The sequence below is a fragment of the Canis lupus genome, chromosome 26 (genome assembly GCF_048164855.1).
Source record: "Canis lupus baileyi chromosome 26, mCanLup2.hap1, whole genome shotgun sequence".
Classification (NCBI taxonomy): Eukaryota; Metazoa; Chordata; class Mammalia; order Carnivora; family Canidae; genus Canis; species Canis lupus.
In genome coordinates, this window is record NC_132863.1 from 38,694,192 (window position 1) to 38,714,400 (window position 20,209).

The 20,209-nt window shown below is 52.5% G+C and overlaps 1 protein-coding gene and 1 long non-coding RNA gene across 2 annotated transcripts; one reads left to right on the plus strand and one right to left on the minus strand.

Annotated features, from left to right (window-relative positions):
* Positions 1–3,301: 3,301 nt before the first annotated feature.
* LOC140618620 (uncharacterized) lies at positions 3,302–17,621 on the minus strand. The gene is made up of 3 exons (XR_012018684.1): positions 13,568–17,621; positions 6,635–7,883; positions 3,302–6,017 (listed from the first exon to the last, which is right to left on the minus strand). It is a non-coding gene; the product is annotated as an uncharacterized lncRNA (long non-coding RNA).
* A 648-nt stretch (positions 17,622–18,269) lies between these two features.
* CEBPB (CCAAT enhancer binding protein beta) lies at positions 18,270–19,683 on the plus strand. Its single transcript, XM_072801405.1, has one exon. The coding sequence runs from the start codon at positions 18,585–18,587 to the stop codon at positions 19,623–19,625; it is 1,041 nt and encodes a 346-aa protein (XP_072657506.1). The 5' UTR covers positions 18,270–18,584; the 3' UTR covers positions 19,626–19,683.
* Positions 19,684–20,209: the final 526 nt, after the last annotated feature.

Sequence of the window (20,209 nt, forward strand, 5' to 3'; positions counted from 1 at the left end):
ATGGACAAACTATAATAGAGTCTGGGTCTCAGGGGTGCCTGGGTGGCTCACTGACTCTTGATTTTGTCTCCGGTCATGACCTCAGGGTCGTGAGATGGAGCCCCGCTTTGGGCTCTGTGTTCAGCGTGGAGTCGGCTTGAGATTCTCTTTCTCCCTCTCCCTCTGCCCCTCCCCCTGCTTGTGCTCTCTAAATTAAACAAAACAAAACAAAACACACACACACACACACACACACACACATACACACACAAACCCAAAAAATCTTTTAAAGAAAAAAGGGAAAGAAAGAACCTGGGTCCCTGATACCATTCTTAAAGAGCGTGGATCCAGTATCTTACCTGTGCATTTGTGAAGTGACTGAATGGATAACTGAATGACAGAAGGCACAGTTAGACACAGGTCTAAATGCATATGAAAGTGCACAAAGAGGGGGATCCCTGGGTGGCTCAGCGGTTTAGTGCCTGCCTTTGTCCCAGGGTGCGATCCTGGAGTCCTGGGATCGAGTCCCACGTCGGGCTCCCGGCATGGATCCTGCTTCTCCCTCCTCCTGTGTCTCTGCCTCTCTCTCTCTCTATGTCTATCATGAATAAATGGATAAATTTTAAGAAAAAAAAAAGAAATGGTTAAAAAAAAGAAAGTGCACAAAGAGGGCAGCCCACGTGGCTCAGCAGTTTAGCACCATCTTCAGCCCAGGGCATGACCCTGGAGACCCAGGATCGAGTCCCACATCAGGCTCCCTGCATGGGGTCTGCTCCTCCCTCTGCCTGTGTCTGTGTCTCTGTGTCTCTCTCTCTCTCGCTCTCTGTCTCTGTGTGTCTCTCATGAATAAATAAATGAAATCTTAAAAAAAGTGCACAAAGACTGCCCTTGTGTCTACGTGGAAGCATCTGACCAAGTACGTTGGAAGAATCTGTGGCCAGAGGAGCCAGTTTCAGACTTGGCCCTTGTACGGACTTGCCCTATGCCCCTGGACAACCTGGGGGCCCCACCCTCTCCACTGTAAAGCAGGCTTAGCAAGTTCATGGAATCTACGCGGTTTAATGGCGTTCACTGATCTTTGCAACTCCATTTCTAGAACTCCATTCCCAGGGAAATTCTCACCTCGTAGCTCATGAACATAGGTGCTAGGATATAGCTACATCTTTGTTCGTGGGGGAGACACTTGGAAACATCCTTAAAGGTAATGAGATAGACTGCTGCACAGGCGTGCTTTGGGGTGCTGACTGCGGACTGTGGCCACCAGGAATTCTCTGGTGACACCTCCTGGCACAGAATGATACTGCAGCCCACCCCACCAAGGCACTGGGAATTTCCAGAACCAGGGAGGTGCAGGGTGGCAGGGTGGCTGTGAGGGTAGTTTGGGAGGCCACAGAGCAAGGATTTTGGAAGGACGGCACCGAGGCAAGGAGGCAACCTGGATTCCAGCTTCACTGCTTACTAACTAGGTGAGTGCGAGCAGATTCGGGATTTTCCAAGCTTTGGTTTCTTCCTCTATATAACATGAGGATCCATGGGCCCACCTTATGGATGTCTGGTGAGGATCTGAGGAGAGAATTCATTCATTAGATTAGTTTCCTTTATTTGAGAGAGAGAGAGAGAGAGAGAGAGACAGAGACAGAGACAGAGAAGGGGCAGAGGGGGAAAATCTCAAGTTCCTGCTGAGCATGGAGCCCCCCATAGGTCTCGATCCCACAACCCTGAGATCACAACCTGAGCTGAAATCAAGAGTTGAATATCTAACTGACTGAGCCACCCAGGTGTCCCTTGATTAGTTATTGAAGGAACATTGAGTACCTATGATGCGGGTGATTGAGACTCTCATCCAGGCAGTCAGATATATCAAGCCCCAAGTCCTGCCTTCATGGGGCTTACAGTCTAGTGGCGGGGCAGGTGGGGGAGACAATAGACAAATAATGATGTGTATGATACAATTTCAACCATTGATAATGCTGTAAAGGAAAATAAAGCAGGAGATGGATCTGTGTGGGTGGCAGCATTATTATTGGGCACCTCTGAGGAGGTTTGAGCAGGGGTCAGAGGGAGCTGCTCCCTGTGTATATGGAGTGCGCAAAAAATACCAGTGGAAGATCCTGACATATAGTAGATGTTCAACTAGCGGTGGCTCCTAGTGCTATCATAGAGCTGTGTTTCCAGTTTTGCAGAGTAGCCCAGTCCTGGGGCTGCTGTATAATTTCCTCCTCCCTTGCTCCATCCAGTTTAGAAGTGGTGGTGACTCCTGTTGAGTATTTCTGAGCTTTTTCACAGCCTCTTTTTTGACTTTTGAGCTCCTCTATCCCCCCTGTAACCAGTTCCCTGTTGGAAAGTTTCTCTGTTGACATGCACAGTGGTTTCCTTTCCTGATACAAGGAAAGGATCGGAGAGCAACCTGGAAGGTGACCAGTACAGCAGGCTTTTGGAACCCTTTCCCCCTTCTTGAAGCTAAAAGCCCAGGGGGCTACAGATAGGAGAGAGGCACGTGGGGCCCGGCACCCAGAGGGTGCCCCGAGAGTCAGACAGGCATTGTTTTGTCTGAGCTCTGCCGCTTGTCAGCTCTGTAAACTCCATCAAGTCACTTCCCCTCCCTGAAGCCTGTTTTCTCACCTGGCTTGTGGGAAAAAAAAGGTTGCACTCCTTGACACAGGGCATTCTGAGGATTTGGTGGGATGTGGCTTGGATAGTCCTTAAACAACTTTAAGAAAGAATAGCAAAGAGGAGATTTCCCCGACCAGCCAAAAAAGGCCCATGCCAGTATGATCACCAGCGAGGTGCTGCCGCACAGAGAGGCAGGCCAGTGAGGGAACGCAGTGGTGCTGGGGTCCATCACGGTTGTATGAGAACTAACTGCATGGTGAGGGCAGCCCTACAGCTGGCCCAGGAAACCAGAGATGATGGTTCCGAAGACGGGGTTGGGAAACTGGCCCCAAATAAAACTGCAAACAAAGGCAGACTCTTACTAAGGATTAAAGTCTTAACTTGGAAGGGAAAATCATAAAGTTGGTAAAGTTAGAGACACATGTGCAATATTACTCAGCCATAAAAAGGAATGATTTGGGGGCACCTGGGCAGCTCAGTTGGTTAAGAGTCTGACTCTTGATTTTTGGCTCAGGTCATGATCTCAGGGTCATGAGATTAAGCCCCACATTGGGCTCCATGCTCAGCATGGAGTCTGCTTGAAATTCTCTCTCTCTCTCTCTCTCTGCCTTTCCTCCCACATGCACTGCTGTCTCTCTAAATAAAATCGTAAAAAAGGAATGAGATTTTTAAAAAAGATTTTATTTTTTTTTATTCATGAGAGACACACAAAGACACACACACACACACACACACACACACACACGCAGAGGGAGGAGCAGGCCCCATGCAGGGAGCCCGACCTGGGACTCGATCCCAGGACTCCAGGATCATGCCCTGGACTGAAGGCGGCGCTAAACCGCTGAGCCATGGAGCTGCCCAAGGAATGAGATTTTGACACATGCCACAATGTGGAGAGATCTTGAAAATGCTATTCTAAAGGAAATAAGGTTGATACAGAAGAACAATAATGGGCAGATTCATTCATCCAGAAGCTGGAGAGAGAGAAGATGGGGAGTTATTGTTTAATGGGGACAGAGTTTATGTTGGGGACAACGGGAAATTTTGGGGGTATTGAGTGATGATGGGTACAGAATGTTGCGAATGTAATTACTGCCATGGCATTGTACACTTACGGTTAAAATGATAAATATCATATATATTTTACCCCAAAAAAGTACTCTGCCATTAGTAGAAGAATAGTTAGAAAGTCATTTTATGCCTAGAGGTGAGAAAGGACTTCTTTAAATGAAGCAAATTTCAAAAGCACAAGCATAAAGAACCTGATTCAGAATGGCCAAAACACTTGAATCGACCGCTCTCCCAAACAAAACAATAACAACAAAAACCATTCAGATGGCCAGTGTACACACGAAATGATGCTCAATATCATAATATCATTAGGGAGACACAAATTGAAACCTTGACGGGATATCACTTCACACCCATTAGGATGGCTCTCACACACACACACAAAAAAACCCAAAACAAAAACACCCCCCCCCCACCAGATTGGAAAAGAACACGTATCGGTGAGGATGTAGAGACACTGGGAACCCCTGCTCAGTGCTGGTGGGAGCGCAAAACACAGGGCAGCTGGTATAGAGGGCAGTTTGGCAGTTCCTCAAAAAGTTAAAACATAGAATTACCATATGATCCCCAATTCCACTTCTAGGTTTATACCTAAAAGAATTGAAAATGAACTCAGATTCTCGTACATCTGTTCACAGCAGCATCATTCACAACAGCCAGCAGGTGAAGACAATACAGATATCCATTGACGGGTGGATGGATGCACAAAATGTGGTATCGCCGAATGATGGGATATTATTTAGCCTTAAAAAGAAGTGAGATTCTGACACAGGCTACAACATGTATGAACCCTGAAGACATTATCCAGGGGAAATAAGACAGACACAAAAGGACAAGTATTGTATGGTTCCACTTATTCAAGGTCCCCAGAGCAGTCACATCCATAGAGAAGAAAGTGGAATGGAGGTTTCCAGAGGCTGGGGGAGGAGGAGGACAGAGTTTCCATTTAGGGAGATAAGAAAGTTCTGGAGATGGATGGTGGTGATGGTTGCACAACAATGTGATATTAGTTAATGCCAATGAATTGTACCATTAACAACCCCTGAAATGGTAAATTTTATGTTATCAGTATTTTACCACAACAGAAAACCCCACAAATATATAAAAGGCAAAAAAAAATTTTTTTTTTGTTTGTTTTGCATTATCCTGATGACATCAAAATTAAGGAATTCTGGCCAAAGGATATCACGGACAGAGGAAATAGGCAGGTGTCAGAGTGTGAAGACATGGCAGGGTCTGAAATTGCAGAGCTTAGAACATACAGGAAACGTGCAGATAAACAACAGCAGAAAGACAGCCGCCCCCCAAAGGAAAAGGGACAAAGGATGTGAACAGCAATTTGCAGAAGAGGAAAATGCTCAGCGAATGAAGCAGGCTCAAGCTCATGAGTAATAGGATATGTGAATGAAAACAACCAGGAAATGTCACTTTATGCCTGTGAGATTGGTGAAAATCAAAAAAGTTGGACAGCACCCAGATTTTGGTTTCAAAATACCATTCTCCAGTAAAAAGAACTGGGGCTAGGGTAAGAAAAGTAAAAATTGAGCATGGAACATCTTGTCCCAGAAATAAAGGAATGCCCAGAGAATGATGGGGACATGGTGAAAAGTGAAAAGTGACTTAGACTGGCTGAATCTGGGTCACTTTGAGCATCGAAATAAGTAATGGTAGTGATGGATTTATAACCCCTGGAATAAAATAAAATCCACGGGTCCCATGGACAGCCCGGGTGGCTCAGCGGTTTAGCGCCACCTTCAGCCCAGGGCCTGATTCAGAAGACCCAGGATCGAGTCCCAGGTGGGGCTCCCTGCATGGAGCCTGCTTCTCCCTCTGCCTGGGTCTCTGCCTCTCTTCCTCTCCCCTCTCCCTCTGGCTCATGAATAAATAAATACAATCTTAAAAAAAAATCCACGGGTCCCTCCTGATATAAATGAATAAAAAAATAAATGGGAGTATGGTGATTGTAAGACATGTCCACCGACTCTTTGACGTTCTTCTTCTCCAGGGGGACTCTAACTCACTTCCCCTTGCGTGGCGGCAGGACTCCGTGCTTGGATTCTGATGGTACAATACGGCAGAGGTGATGCTGCGTGAGAGCCTGGGGTCAGTAAAAGCAGGTGCTTCCTCCTCGCCGTTCTCTGCAATCACCGTCTCTAGGTGCTTCCATGTGGTGGGGACGCTCAGGCAGCCCGACGAACAGGCCCACGTGGTGGGGGACCCAGGCTTCCCATCACGGCCCTGTCAGTGAGTCATCTTGGAAGCAGGTGCCTCCGCGCTGAGCTGTCCCACACGAGTCACTAGCCACCGATGCCTCCTGTTAAGCACTTCCTCTGGCCAGTCCAAACTGAGATGTGCTGTGAGAAATATACACTGAATTTCAAAGACAGCCTGGAAAAGGAGATGCCAAATACGTCAACAGGGACGCCTGGGTGGCTCAGTGGTTGAGCATCTGCCTTCGGCTCCAGTCGTGATCCCGGGATCGAATCCCGCATCGGGCTCCCTGTGTGGGGCCTGCTTCTCCCTCTGCCTGTGTCTCTGCCTCTCTCTGTGTGTCTCTCATGAGTAAATAAGTAAAATCTAAAACAAACAAGAAAACCCCTACAAATATGTCAATAATTTTTTACATTGAGAGCATGTTGAAATGCGATTTGAGTTAAAGTGAATTAAATGCAGTATATTACAAAATGAATTTCACCTCTATGATTTTCTACTTTTTAAACGGTGTGGGGGATTCCTGGGTGGCTCAGCAGTTTTGCGCCTGCCTTTGGCCCAGGGCGCGATCCTGGAGACCCGGGATCGAGTCCCACGTCGGGCTCCCTGCATGGAGCCTGCTTCTCCCTCTGCCTGTGTCTCTGCCTCTCTCTCTTTCTGTGTCTCTCATGAATGAATAAATAAAATCTTAAAAAAAAAAAACTGTGTGTACTGGGAAACTAAAAGTTAAGCATGTGGTTCTCATGTACGGCTCACTTACCTTCCTACTGGCCACTGATGCTCTAGCCTCGTTGAGCTTTCAGGTGATGACAGCCCCAGCTAACACCTTAACTGCAGCCTCCTGAGAGACCCCAAGCCAGGACTTTCCAGTCAAATTCCTCCTGTATTTCCGGCTCACAAAAACAGTGAGAAAATGAATGATTATTGCCTTAAGCTGCTGTGTTTTGGGATCATTTATTACATGGCAATAGACTGAGGCAAATGTCATAAGTGATGTTAAAAGTAGTGAAAATCAGTGAAACTGTGAAAAATTAGTGGACATTGGAGGGTTAACAGGATATTTAGATGGCTTAAAAATATCTCCCTATAAGATACTTCTCATTATAAGGAGAAAATACAGCAACTTGACAGCAGTGAGACTTGGCTGACATCATCTTGACCAAGTGATCAATATTGGCGTCGCCACTAAGGGGACAAATGGCTCTTGGGTGTCTCCTGATGGCAGGCATGGAGGAGGACAGACACACCACCACTTGGGTGTTTCCTGACAAAGGTCCAGAGCCTGAGTCTAACTATAAGGAACTGCAGACAGAGACACAGGAGGGACATTCTACAAAATGATGGGTTTGTCCTCTTCAAATGTGTCAACGTCATGAATGAGAAAGACTGAGGAATTGTTCCCAATTAAAAGAGTCAGGACAACTAAATGCGGTGAGTTGCAGGCACACCTCACCCCTAAACACTTTGGCATGCATATCATTAGCTAGAGTTCAGTATTTATTTCTGTCTATAAAACTTATATTCAAAAAAAACTTATATTCAGTGAAATGCACGAATCTTAGGTGTACTTTTGATTATTTTTGGTAAGTGCATCTCCCTGTGTTGTCCAAACTCTTTCCAAGGTAGAGCACATGAGGTGGAGTTGGATCGAGTCCCTCATAGAGATGTGTTCAGAGTCCCAACTCTTGGTAATTGTGACTGTGACCTTATTTGGAAATAGGGTCCTGCAGATGTAACCAAGTTAAGATGAGATCATCCAGGATTAGGGTGGGTCCTAAATCTAATGACTGGCGTCTTTATGAGAGAAAGGAGGAGATTAGGACACAGACACACAGAGGAGGAAGCAGGCTGCGCAGAGTCAGAGGCAGAGATTAGAGGGGTGCAGATACAAGTCCAGGAATGCCGAAGATTGCTGGTAGCCACCGTAATAAGTTGGAAGAGGCAAAGAAGGATTCTTCCCAGAGCCTTCGGAAGGAGCATAGCCGATTTCTGATTTCCCACCTCCAGAACTGTTGGAGAATAAATGTATGTTGTTTTAACCTGCCTAATCCGTGGTGGTATTTTGTTATGACAACCCGAGGAAACTAATACAGAACATTTCCCATCAGTCCAGAAAGTACCCTCATCCTTCCCCATTCCAGCCTGCCCACCCCCCCAGCCCCCCGACCCCCGGTTCCAGGCAGCCACTGCTCTGATGCTTTCTACCGTAGATGCATTTTTGCTTATTCTAGAGCTTCATATAAAAGGAACCGTGTAGGGTGTATTCTTTTGCATCTGGTCTCTTTCACTCGGTGCCAACATTTTATAGACTCCTCCAGCTTGTTGCATCTACCGGTGGTTGGCACGCCTCTACTGAAAGTCAGTTTGCTTGGGGGGGGGGGAGGCACAATTTGAAGTTGAGGAGGGGAGTGGGCAATAAGGATGGGCTATCTTTTTTTTAATATTTATTTATTTATTATTTATGATAGACAGAGAGAGAGAGAGAGGCAGAGACACAGGAGGAGGGAGAAGCAGGCTCCATGCCGAGAGCCCGACGCGGGACTCGATCCTGGGACTCCAGGATCGTGCCCTGGGCCAAAGGCAGGCGCTAAACCGCTGAGCCACCCAGGGATCCCCAAGGATGGGCTATCTTCAAGGCTGGGCTTCGGGCCCCCTGCCCTGGCCTCGCTGACCTCTCAGGCTTTGCAACCCGCGTGTGCTTTACCAGCCGAGGCACTGGGAGGTTAGAAGCTGGCCTCTACTGCCACCTGGTGGTGATTCCAGACAGTGCGGCCTCAGGTGCCCGCAGAGGCCCAGGGCGCTGGGGAGATCGTGGGTCAGGCAAGTGTGTATTTTGCTGGGTGGAGCCCCCAAATCACTGAGCACCTACTCAGCACCTACATGACTTCACTGTGTGTGTGTGTGTGTGTGTGTGTGTGTGTGCATGTGTACAGACCTGACTTCAATTGAGCTGTCCTTCAGTGGCTGCCGGGAGAGGTGGATTACCCCAAACTAACTCCAGTAGGGGAAGAATAAGATCCTAGAGGCACAAAGGGTGGGGAGTTGTAGAGGAAACAGGGAGTCGTTTGACTTGAGCACACAGGGAAAGTTTCTCTGGGCATGTCTCAGCTGCAGGTGGAAGGGAAGGGCGTTGAGGCCAAGGGAACAGCACGGGTAAAGGTGTGGAGGCAGGTCCATGCAATGTATGACTTTCTAAAACTCAAACAAATGATAAGGTAACACATAGCCATTGTGAATGTTTTAAAGTTAGAAAAAGGAAATGTAGGTCTTCCTCCCACCTCAGCCCCCAGCCCTCTTCCTCTGGAAGATTTAATGCAAGCGGCTCCCAGTGAACCTGCCTCCTGGTGCAAGCCGGCCTCTGTGTAGTCCCACCAATAGGATGGGACAGGAATGGTGGTGCCAGGTTTGGATTTAACCTCCAAAAGGAGGCCTAGCATTTTTCATTTTTGTGCTCTGGAGCAGCCAGCTGCTGTGTAAGTGGTGTGGTGACAGTGCTGGGAAGACCGCATGGGGAGGAAGACACTATGGAATGATGAACCGAGGGACCGAGGACTGCACTGGATGACTTAGGCTCCAGCCAGCCAGCAGCCAGCTGGGCCATTCTGGCTGAGGTGTGACACATGAGAGTCAACGCCCTGGACCCTCCAACTAGCAGCCAGCACTGGAGCAGAGACAAGTCACCCAGATTTCTGACTCACAGGATTGTGAGCAAACCAAATGGTGGTTGCTTTAAGCCACTAAGTTTTGGGGTGTGTAATTATACGACAGTATTCAGAGCACCCCGGGCCCTAGGCTGCCCCCATTGTCAGTTTCTCATGACCCTTCTGTTGGGAGAAACCTCCTCAAACAAACACATGAGTGAATTCCTGCAACTCCTCCCAATTATGTGGGGGTTTGCATACCACACATCCTGGCTTGCACTTGGTTTCTCTCTCTCTCTCTCTCTCTCTTTTAAAAAGCATTTATTTTTGTTTATTTTTAAAGATTTTATTTATTTCTTCATAGAGACACACAGAGAGAGGGAGAGACACAAGCGGAGGGAGAAGCAGGCTCCCTGTGCGGGGAGCCCAATGCAGGACTTGATCCCAGGACCCTGGATCATGCCTGAGCTGAAGGCAGAGCTCAACCACTGAGCCACCCAGGCATCCCAAGAATTTATTTATTTGAGAGAGCAAGGGAGAGAGATAGCGAGGAAAAGCATGAGGGGGTAGGGAGAGGGAGAAGCAGGTTTCCCACTGAGCAGGGAGCCAGACGTGGGACTAGATCCCAGGACTCCAGGATCATGACCTGAGCCAAATGCAAGATGCTTAACCAACTGAGCCACCCAGGCATCCCTTAGTTTTTTTTTTTTTTCCCCTTTAAATGACAGATCTTGGTTCTAGATGTGTGCTGTTCAATACAAGAGCCACTAATCACAGGAGGCTACTTAAAGTCAATTAAAATGGAATAAAATTAAAAATTCATTTCCTCAATCACACTAGCCTCAAGTGCTCACTGGCCACAGGTGGCTCATAGCTGCCATGTGGCACAGCACGGATGTAGCACATGGCCGTCAACCCAGAAAGTTCTGTGGCACAGTGCTGGTCTAGACCCTCTTGCTCACGCAGGACCCCCCTCATCCTCTAGACCCCATCCTGGTCTAGATCCTCTCCCTTGTCCTCAGCAGCTGCATAGTGTTCCCTCGTGCTGTCCCCAAGCTCCTGCCATCGTCACGTCCATGTTTCTTCATGCAGCTATGACACCCTTGTAGGATAAACGTCCAGCCTTTCTGGGCTCAATGATGTTTCTGGGCCAACTTACCACGAGAGGCTCTACCACTCTAGACAGCCACTAGAAGTTTGTAAGACTGTTTGTTTTCCCACACCACCAACACTGCGTGTAATTAAAAATTCTTTTTTAGCTAATGGCAAATGTTTTCAAGACAAACACAACTCCACCAGGATCCTGCTCCACTACATCCTTCTTTCACCTCATAGGGCCCCTGGGTACCTTTCCATGTTGACATATGAAAACTTGTCATGTCCTTTGTATTTTTTTTAAATTGTGATAAAATTCAGATAACATGAAATTCACCATCTTCATTATTTTTAAATGTACAGTTCAGTGCCGTTAAGGATATTCATACTGTAGTGCAACCATCACCACCGTCTGTCTCCAGAAGCATTTCATCATCCTGAATGGAAGCTCTGTCTCTGTTAAACAGCTCCCCACCTTCTCCCCTGGCCCCTGGCATCCGTCACTCTACCTTCTGGTCTTTATCAAGGCGACGGCTCTCGGTACCTCATATAAGAGGAATCATATGGGGGACACCTGGGTGGCTCAGTAGTGGAGCGTCTGCCTTCGGCCCAGGACATGATCCCGGGGTCCTGGGATCGAGTCCCACATCGGGCTCCCTGCATGGAGCCTGCTTCTCCCTCTGCCTGTGTCTCTGCCTCTCTCTCTCTCTGTGTGTGTGTCTTTCATGAATAAATAAGGAAAAAAAAAAGAGGAATCATACGGTATTTGTCCTTTTGTGCCTGGTGTATTTCCCTTAGCATAATGTCCTCGAGGTTCATCCGTGTTGTAGTATATCAGAATTTCCTTTCTTTTAGAGGCTGAATAATTGTACGTGTATCCCACATTTTGTTTATCCATTTACTTTGATGGACGCTTGGGTTGCTTCCACCTTTTGACTATTGTGAATAATGCTGCTGTGAACACGGGTGTGCATGTATATTGTCGAAACCCTGCTTTTGGGGTGCCTGGGTGGCTCAGTCGGTTAAGCGTCTGCTTTCTGCATGGGTTGTGATCCCGGGGTCCTGAGACCCAGCCCTGCATCTGGCCTCCCTGCTGAGTAGGAAACCTGCTTCTTCCTCTCCCTCTGCTCCCTCCCCACTCCTCCACCCCTGCTCTTATTCACTTGCTTTCTCTTTGTGAAATAAATTAAAATCTTAAAAAAAAAAAACCCACAAAAAAATCCTGCTTTCAATTCTTGTGGGTATATACCTAGGAGTGGAATACTGGATCATATGGGAGTTCTATTTTTAATTTTTTGAGGAACTGCCATGCTGTTTCCAACAGTGGCTGCACCAATTTACATTCCCATCAATGGTATGATGCACAATTTCTCCATTATCATCACCAACACTTGTTAGCTCTTATTTTTCTTGAGGGTAGCCATCCTAGTGGATGTGGGGTGGTTTCTTGTGGTTTTGATTTGTATCTCCCTAATGATCAGCGCCTTTGAGCATCCTTTCATGTGCTTATTAGCCATTCACATATATTCTTTGGAGAAATGTCTTTTGCAAGTCCTTTCCCCATTTTTATTTTTATTTATTTATTTATTATTTATTTATTTATTTATATTTTTTAAAAAATATTTTATTTATTCATTTGAGACAGAGAGATACAGAGAGAGAGAGAACATGAGCAGGGGAAGGGACAGAGGGAGAGGGAGAAGCAGCCTCCCCCCTGAGCAGGAGCCCCATCCCAGGACCCTGGGATCACGACCCGAGCAGAAGGCCAACACTTAACCATCTGAGCCACCCAGGGGCTCTGATTTTCCCCCATTTTTAATTGAGTGTTTCTCTGTTGTTGAGTTGTAGGAGTTCCTTATATATTCTGGATATTGACCCATCAGATACATGATTTACAAATATTTTCTCCTATTCCTTAGAGCTGACTTTCCGCTCTATTTTTCCCTTTGCTGCACAGTTTTTAATTTTGACATCGTCTGATTTATCTACTTCTTTCTTTTGGTGGCCGGTGCTTCTGGTATCATATACCCCATCCCTTTAAATGGCTATGGAGAGGTCCATATGGAGTGTGGCTGTTTTATAACTGATCTATCACCCAATCCTGAAGCTTCTACTTTCAAAAGAGATTCAGAATCTGACCACTTCTCTCACCATCTCTGTGGCCACCACCCTTGTGGAGCCTACTGGACTACAAGTACCTCCTCACTGGGCTCCCTGCTTCTGCCTTTGCTGCTAGTAGCGTCCATCCCCGCCCCTTGCAGCCAGAGGGATTCCATTAGAACCCAAGTCAGATCCTGTTCCTGTTCTGCTCAGAACTCTCCATGGCTCCTGCTAACCTAGAGTAAAAGCCAAAGTTTATTCAGTGCCCCACAGAGCCCTGTGTGATATGGCCCCCCACTATTTCTTTCTTTCATTTTCCTTTTTAAAATTTATTTGAGGGGATCCCTGGGTGGTGCAGCGGTTTGGCGCCTGCCTTTGGCCCAGGGCGCGATCCTGGGGACCCGGGATCGAGTCCCATGTCAGGCTCCCGGTGCATGGAGCCTGCTTCTCCCTCTGCCTGTGTCTCTGCCTCTCTCTCTCTCTCTCTCTGTGACTATCATAAATAAATAAAAATTTAAAAAAATGAAATTTATTTGAGAGAGACAGAGAGAGAGAAAGTCAGAGAGAGACCACAAGCACAGAGAAGGGCAGAGAGAGGGACAAGCAGACTCCCCTGCTGAGCTTAGCGTGGGGTGGGGGGGGACTGCATGGGCCAGGCATGCGCTACTTAGGGCCTTTGCACTTGCTGTGCCCCCTGTCCGGCCCTCTTTCCTCACAGCTCTCTGCATTCATGTTTTTGCTCAGATGTCACCTCACTGAGGCCTCCCCTGACCACCCTAAAGTTAAAATGCATGCCCCCCACCCTGCCAGCACTCTTCATTCCCCTCCTCGGCTGTATTTTTCTCCAGGTTGCTTACCAGGGTCTAACACAATGTGTACACTGCTCATTTATCTTGTTTCTTGTTTGTCTTCTCCAAGGGGAATGTCAACACCATGAAAACGAATTGCTCTGTCTTGTTCATGAATGTTTCTAGGGCATGAGCCGCTGTAGGTGCCAAAAAATATTTGATGAGTGACTAAGTGAAAACGAGCACCTTTTGTCTGTAGACATTAGTTCGTTGGGCATTGTTCTTCTTTCCGTAGCCTGCTCCTGCGCTCGGACTACCTACCCGCCCCGGCCACGAAGCCGACCTCTGCATCCCAAAGCCAGAGGATGCCCTTTAACCACTCCTGCATCCCCAGAGCCCGCCACACGGTGGCAGCATACACACAGACAAGTTTCACCAGCCAGCTCTGCGCATCTCCCAGGACTCCCCCAAACTCTGGATCCCAGGATATCGGCTTGGCAGCCCGCAGGGATCTAATTTCAGCCCCATTGGGTAGATGGGGAAAGTGAAGCTTCAAAGAAGAGGTGTAGTGGAGAAAATGTAGAACCAGGGATCTGGCTTTTCAATCTGGCTCTTTTACCGGTGATACCCTGTGATCTAGGTCCTAACCCTCTTTGGACCTGTTTCCCATCTGCCTACTTTGCTTTCATGAGGTTTCTATGACTTACCAGGATCGGGTCCTCTGGGGGCGAAGGGGAGGTCTGATGCACTCCCATGCGTCACAGTGGGCCAGTGGGAGGGACACCCTGGCCCAGAATGCCCCAAACAGAGGATTTTATTATTTATTTATTAAAAATTTTATGTATTTATTTGACAGAGAGAGAGAGTGAGAGCACAAGCGGGGGGGGGGGGGAGCGGCAGGCAGAGGGAAAAGGGGGCTCCCTGCTGAGCAGGGAGTCCCCTGTGGGACTCCATCCTAGGACCCCGGATCACGACCAGAGCCAAGGCAGATGCTTAACCAACTAAGCCACCCAGGCGTCCTGGAGGGGATATGATTATCCCATTCTATAGACCAGCGACCGGGGTTTCACAGCCAGGAGGGTGCAGAACAGGAACCCAAGCCCACCCTCTGCTGCCACCCCCCTCCAGATCCACTAGAGAACAGTGCCACGGACCATCTCCGATGGTTCCTCTTTCAGCCTTATGTTTCCACCTGCTGGCTGAATTCTCCCCCCTGCAAACACCTTTAAGCGTCAAAGGAGTGACATTAGGGCTCTCTTTTGGGCAAGTTGCCTTGCTTTTCTCCTCCTGAAAATGGGGCCGAGGAAAAGCTGCAGAGGCTGGGGGAAGGGATTTTGAAAGCAGTTTGGGGGTAGAGGAGGGTGTGTATCCGGGTAGGAAAGAGCCTGTTCCCCCACAGCCCCCGCCTGGCTCCTGCCCACACTTGCAGCCACAGAGGCCCAGCCCACGGATTCTGGTTTTAAAAGAGAAGCTGAAAATTGGAATTTTGATGTGAAATCTGATTTTTAAATGTTGGCAATAAATCCATTAGAAAAAAAAAAAAAAAACCCAGACAACAAAGCAAAACACCAAGGGGTCACACTGAACATGTCTGTGGGTTGGACTTGACTCCTGGCTGCCCGTTTGAGACCCTTCCCCACCCCGGGCTCCAACAGACACCAGGGCGTCGGTAATCGGGTGGTGTCAGGTGGAACCTGGCTACCGGGCCCCCCAGGTGCAGGGCCGCGGGGTGTGCTAGTGGCCTCTGGGCCCCAGTGGTTCCATGCCCATCAGCCCCTTCTTGGAGGGGAGGCTGAGCGTTAATGGTGTGGCAGCAGGCAGGCCCGTTGAGCAATGGGGCTTGTAAAAACAAGAGCTTACGTCACCCGAGCATGCAGCCTCTGGGGTGGCAGGCACCTGGGGTGGCACCTGGGGTGGCTACTGCCACTGATTTCACCGTCAGGCCAGAGTGGAGAATCTTGAGCAGGGAAGGGCAGGAGGCAAAAGGCTCAGTGTCTGGTGGGTGAGGTCCCTCCGGGAGGCCAGAGCAAGACCCTGATGGGTGAATCTGGTCACCAGGATCCAGGCTGCCCCTTGACTCACAGTGTGACCGCGGGGCACCCTCCTCTGGGTCTCAGTTCTTCCATTCAGAAAATGGGGTTTACATCTTCACACCCATTATGATTTATTACAAACCCAAAGGGGAAGGTGAGCCTGGAAAGACTTTAGTCCTTCCCACCCCTTAAATGGGACCTTGGCCTCAGTTTCCTTATTTGTAAAGTAGAGATGATAGGATGGGCTTCCTACAAGTTATCAAGAGGGTTAAATGAGTTACTACACGCAGAGAGCTCGAGATGTGGTTCAGAGAGGGTAGAAGATGTGCCTGAGGACACACAGCAAATCCCCTAATTAGCTTCAGACCCCCCAGGTCTCACTGCACTCCCCCCAGAACCCCGATAGATGTGTGTGTGTGGGGGGGTGAGGGGACCGCTGAGGCTCACAGAGGGAAGCCGTCTGGCCCGAGGTTACTACACAGCCCAGCACATGGGTGACCTCACTTTCTCCACCTCCTCCGTTCACTGAGCAACTTCCCTGTGTCAGGCACTGCTCTAGGCACTGGGGTATAGCAATGAATGAAACCCAAATCCCCGTCCTGGGCGGGGTGACGTGGGGAGGGGGTGGTGGGGACAGGAGGCCACAGGCATAGGTGAGATAATTTTGATGGTAAAGAGAATATGGGGATGTGAGAGAAGTGACTGAGGGTCTGGGACTTTGGATGGGGAGGTTAGGGAGGGCTTCCTGGAGGTAACCTCTGGGCTGAGCCCCGAAGAGCCATCTTGGGCAGAGCTAGGGGAACAGTGTTCTTGGTCCAGAGGGAACAGCAAATGCTTTCACCACTGGTAAATTTTGATCATGCCCAGCTGAGAGTTCCAGTATCCGAGGGCCAGCCCTCATGGAGCGGGCAGTCTTTTTGCAGGGGTGGGGTGTGTGTGGGGGGAGACCGAGGGAGGCTAGACAAGCCGGGGAATGGTAGTTGGTGATAGGCTGGGAAGGAAATTCACTAGCAGGTGGGGCCAGGAGGGCCTCTTGGAGGTGGTGTGAGCGTCCCACTTTGTAGCTCGGAAGGCCTGGCTGAATGGCCCTGGGGCTTCAGATCCCTCCCTGGCCCAGAGGCTGCTGGGAAGGCCCGGGAAGCCAGCAGGCCGGGTCAGTGTTTCATCCTGTTCTTCCCTGCTCCCCCCACCCCCCAAGGGCGCTTGGAGATGTCATTTCTCCAGCTCTCTGGGGCGGAGGTCACCCCAGCTCAGCAGATAACGCTGAAGGTTGAGCAATGCCTGCCTGCCCGCCAGGGCCAGGGCTGGGGTCAGTGGGCCGGGGGTTATCCCCAGGCAGGCTGGGAGCTCCTGCCTCAGCGGCCCGGGCCGGGAATGGCAGAGGGGTGAGGGGTGAGGGGTGGGCCCTAGGAGCTGCCCCAACGGCCTAGGGATGGGGCTGCAGAGGGCAAGGGGCGCCGTGAGCCCACTCGGCCCAGCGTTCAAATCCAGGACGGGCCACGGCCCCTTTTCCCATCTGCGTACCAGGAGTAGCAAAAGCATCCTCCTGCCAGGGTGGAAAAAGTCTGGGTCCAGGCCTACCCTCAACACAAAGTAGGGACTTGGTAACAACGGGGGGGATGTCCCTTCTCTCTCCCGCATGGCTCCCAGTGGGGTGTGGCTTGATACCCCCACCCCCAGCCTCAGAAATATTTTTTTTTTTTTGACCTCAGGTTGGCAAAAAGGTCTTAGGGTGCTCTGATAAGAGCTTTTAAGACTAGTGGGGGACATGAGGCCCTGTGACCTTGGGTGTCCTATGCCCCCCCCCCCCCGGGCTTCTTTGTACCCTGTGGGAGGGAGGTGGCTTCTTTCTGATGTGCCTCCCAGAGTGGACCTCAAACTTAAATTAAGCCTTATGTTTGGGAGTCCGTGGTGGAGACAATGATACAACTAATAATAATAACCGTAACAGCACTTTCATGGATGGAGCTTGGAGTGAAGTGACTCGCCCAAGGTCACGCAGCGTGGCCGCCGAGCACCCCCCACCCACCCCCTTCCACCTCCCTGGGCCCAGGTCAGGGTCGGGTGGGGCCAGAGAAGACCCAGGTGTGGTCTAAGGGGGCGGGCAGGGCCGGTGGGCGGGGCTGGGGGCGGCGCAGTCGCCGCGGCCGAGGTCCCGGTGGGGCTCTCCCCCGAAGTGCCCCCCACCGGGGTCCTTGCGTTAGACGTGCCTTTAGGAGGGGCGGGGGGCCTCCCCCAGCGTGGAATCCCCTCCTTCCGAGGGCTGGGGTTGGGAGCAAGTTTTGGGGCGGGGAGGGGCCGGCCGCGCGGGGGAAGGACGGTGCAGGTGGGTCACCTCTCGGGGGGCCGGGGCGGGGCCGGGGTCTCCGGGATCCGGCCTGGGGAGCGCCGGCCTCCTCCGTGGGGCGTCCGGGCGGGCTCGGCGGGTCCCGAAGCCTCCGCCGCCTCCAGCAGGGGGCGGGCGGCGGCCGTGCTTCGGGAGGGGGAAGGCGGTCGCGCTGCCCCCTCCCCGCGGCCCCCCCGGGGCGGCCTCCAGCCCGGAGGGGGCGGTCCGGGGGCGGGGTCGCGCCGCCCCTCCTCGCTCCCAATCCCCGCGCCGCCGGGTGGGGGTGGGCAGGGGGCGTCAGGCCGCCCCCCCGCGGGCCCGCGGACCCCCCGAGGGCGCGCCCCGGCTCTCGGGTCGGGCCGCCGGGCCCCGCCGGCGCCCTCGCGGGGGTCTCGGGCCGCCACCCCGCGTCCCGGCGGCGGCGGGAGGGGCCGGGGCGGCTGCCAGCGTGACGCAGCCGTTGCCATGGGTCGCCTTATAAATAACCGGGCTCGGGAGAAACTTTGGCGAGTCAGAGCCGCGCACGGGACCGGGAAGAGGACCCACGCGAGGGTCCAGCCGTCAGCCCCCGCACCGGCAGCGGCCCCCCGGCGGCAGCGGCCCCCCGGCGGCAGCAGCGGCGGCGGCGGCGGCGACCCAGCGGCCACGGTCGGAGCCGGGAGGCCGCGCCACCTGCGGGCCGGCCGGAGCGGGCAGCCCCAGGCCCCCTCCCCGGGCACCCGCGTTCATGCAACGCCTGGTGGCCTGGGACCCAGCATGTCTGCCCCTGCCGCCGCCGCCCGCCTTTAAATCCATGGAAGTGGCCAACTTCTACTACGAGGCGGACTGCTTGGCTGCTGCGTACGGCGGCAAGGCGGCCCCCGCGGCGCCCCCCGCGGCCAGACCCGGGCCGCGCCCCCCCGCCGGCGAGCTGGGCAGCATCGGCGACCACGAGCGCGCCATCGACTTCAGCCCGTACCTGGAGCCGCTGGGCGCGCCGCAGGCCCCGGCGCCGGCCACAGCCACGGACACCTTCGAGGCGGCCCCGCCCGCGCCCGCCCCCGCGCCCGCCTCCTCCGGGCAGCACCACGACTTCCTCTCCGACCTCTTCTCCGACGACTACGGAGGCAAGAACTGCAAGAAGGCGTCCGAGTACGGCTACGTGAGCCTGGGGCGCCTGGGGGCCGCCAAGGGCGCGCTGCACCCCGGCTGCTTCGCGCCCCTGCACCCGCCGCCCCCGCCGCCGCCGCCGCAGCCCGCCGAGCTCAAGGCGGAGCCGGGCTTCGAGCCCGCGGACTGCAAGCGGAAGGAGGAGGCCGGGGCGCCGGGCGGCGGCGCCGCAGGCATGGCGGCTGGCTTCCCGTACGCGCTGCGCGCCTACCTCGGCTACCAGGCGGTGCCGAGCGGCAGCAGCGGGAGCCTGTCCACGTCCTCGTCGTCCAGCCCGCCCGGCACGCCGAGCCCCGCCGACGCCAAGGCGCCCCCGGCCGCCTGCTACGCGGGGGCGGCGCCGGCGCCCTCGCAGGTCAAGAGCAAGGCCAAGAAGACGGTGGACAAGCACAGCGACGAGTACAAGATCCGGCGCGAGCGCAACAACATCGCGGTGCGCAAGAGCCGCGACAAGGCCAAGATGCGCAACCTGGAGACGCAGCACAAGGTCCTGGAGCTCACGGCCGAGAACGAGCGGCTGCAGAAGAAGGTGGAGCAGCTGTCGCGCGAGCTCAGCACCCTGCGGAACTTGTTCAAGCAGCTGCCCGAGCCCCTGCTCGCCTCCTCCGGCCACTGCTAGCGCGGCCCCCGCGCGCGGCCCCCCGCCGGCCGGCCGGCCGCCCGCCCGCTCGCTCCGCCCGCGCGCCCGCCCGCCCGCGCGCCCGCCCGCCTGCCCGCGCGCTGCCGGCCGCGCCGCGGGGACCCGCGCCCCCGCCCCCGCCCCCGCCCCCGCCCCCGGGGCGCCGGCGAAACTTTGGCACCGGGGCGCTTGGCGGCGCGGGGAGCTCGTCGGTAATTTTAATATTTTATTATATATATATATATATCTATATTTTTGTCCAAACCAACCGCACATGCAGACGGGGCGCCCGCCCGTGGTGTTATTTAAAGAAGACGTGTCTATGTGCACAGATGAGTGACAGGCTCGCTGCCTCCCCTGCCTCCTCTCCGGGCGCCGGCGGGCGGGCCGGTTCCGAAGTTGATGCAATCGGCTCGAACATGGCTGAACGCGAGTGTACACGGGACTGACGCAACCCACGTGTAACTGTCAGCCGGGCCCTGAGTAATCGCTTAAAGATGTTCCTACGGGCTTGTTGCTGTTGATGCGTTGTTGTTGTTGTTGTTGTTGATGTCGTTGATGTTGTTGTTTTTTGGTCCTTTTTT

What these genes read in the sequence shown, in the direction of transcription:
- CEBPB (XM_072801405.1), top strand. Translation starts at nt 18,585, where the DNA reads ATGCAACGCCTGGTGGCCTGGGACCCAGCATGTCTGCCCCTGCCGCCG.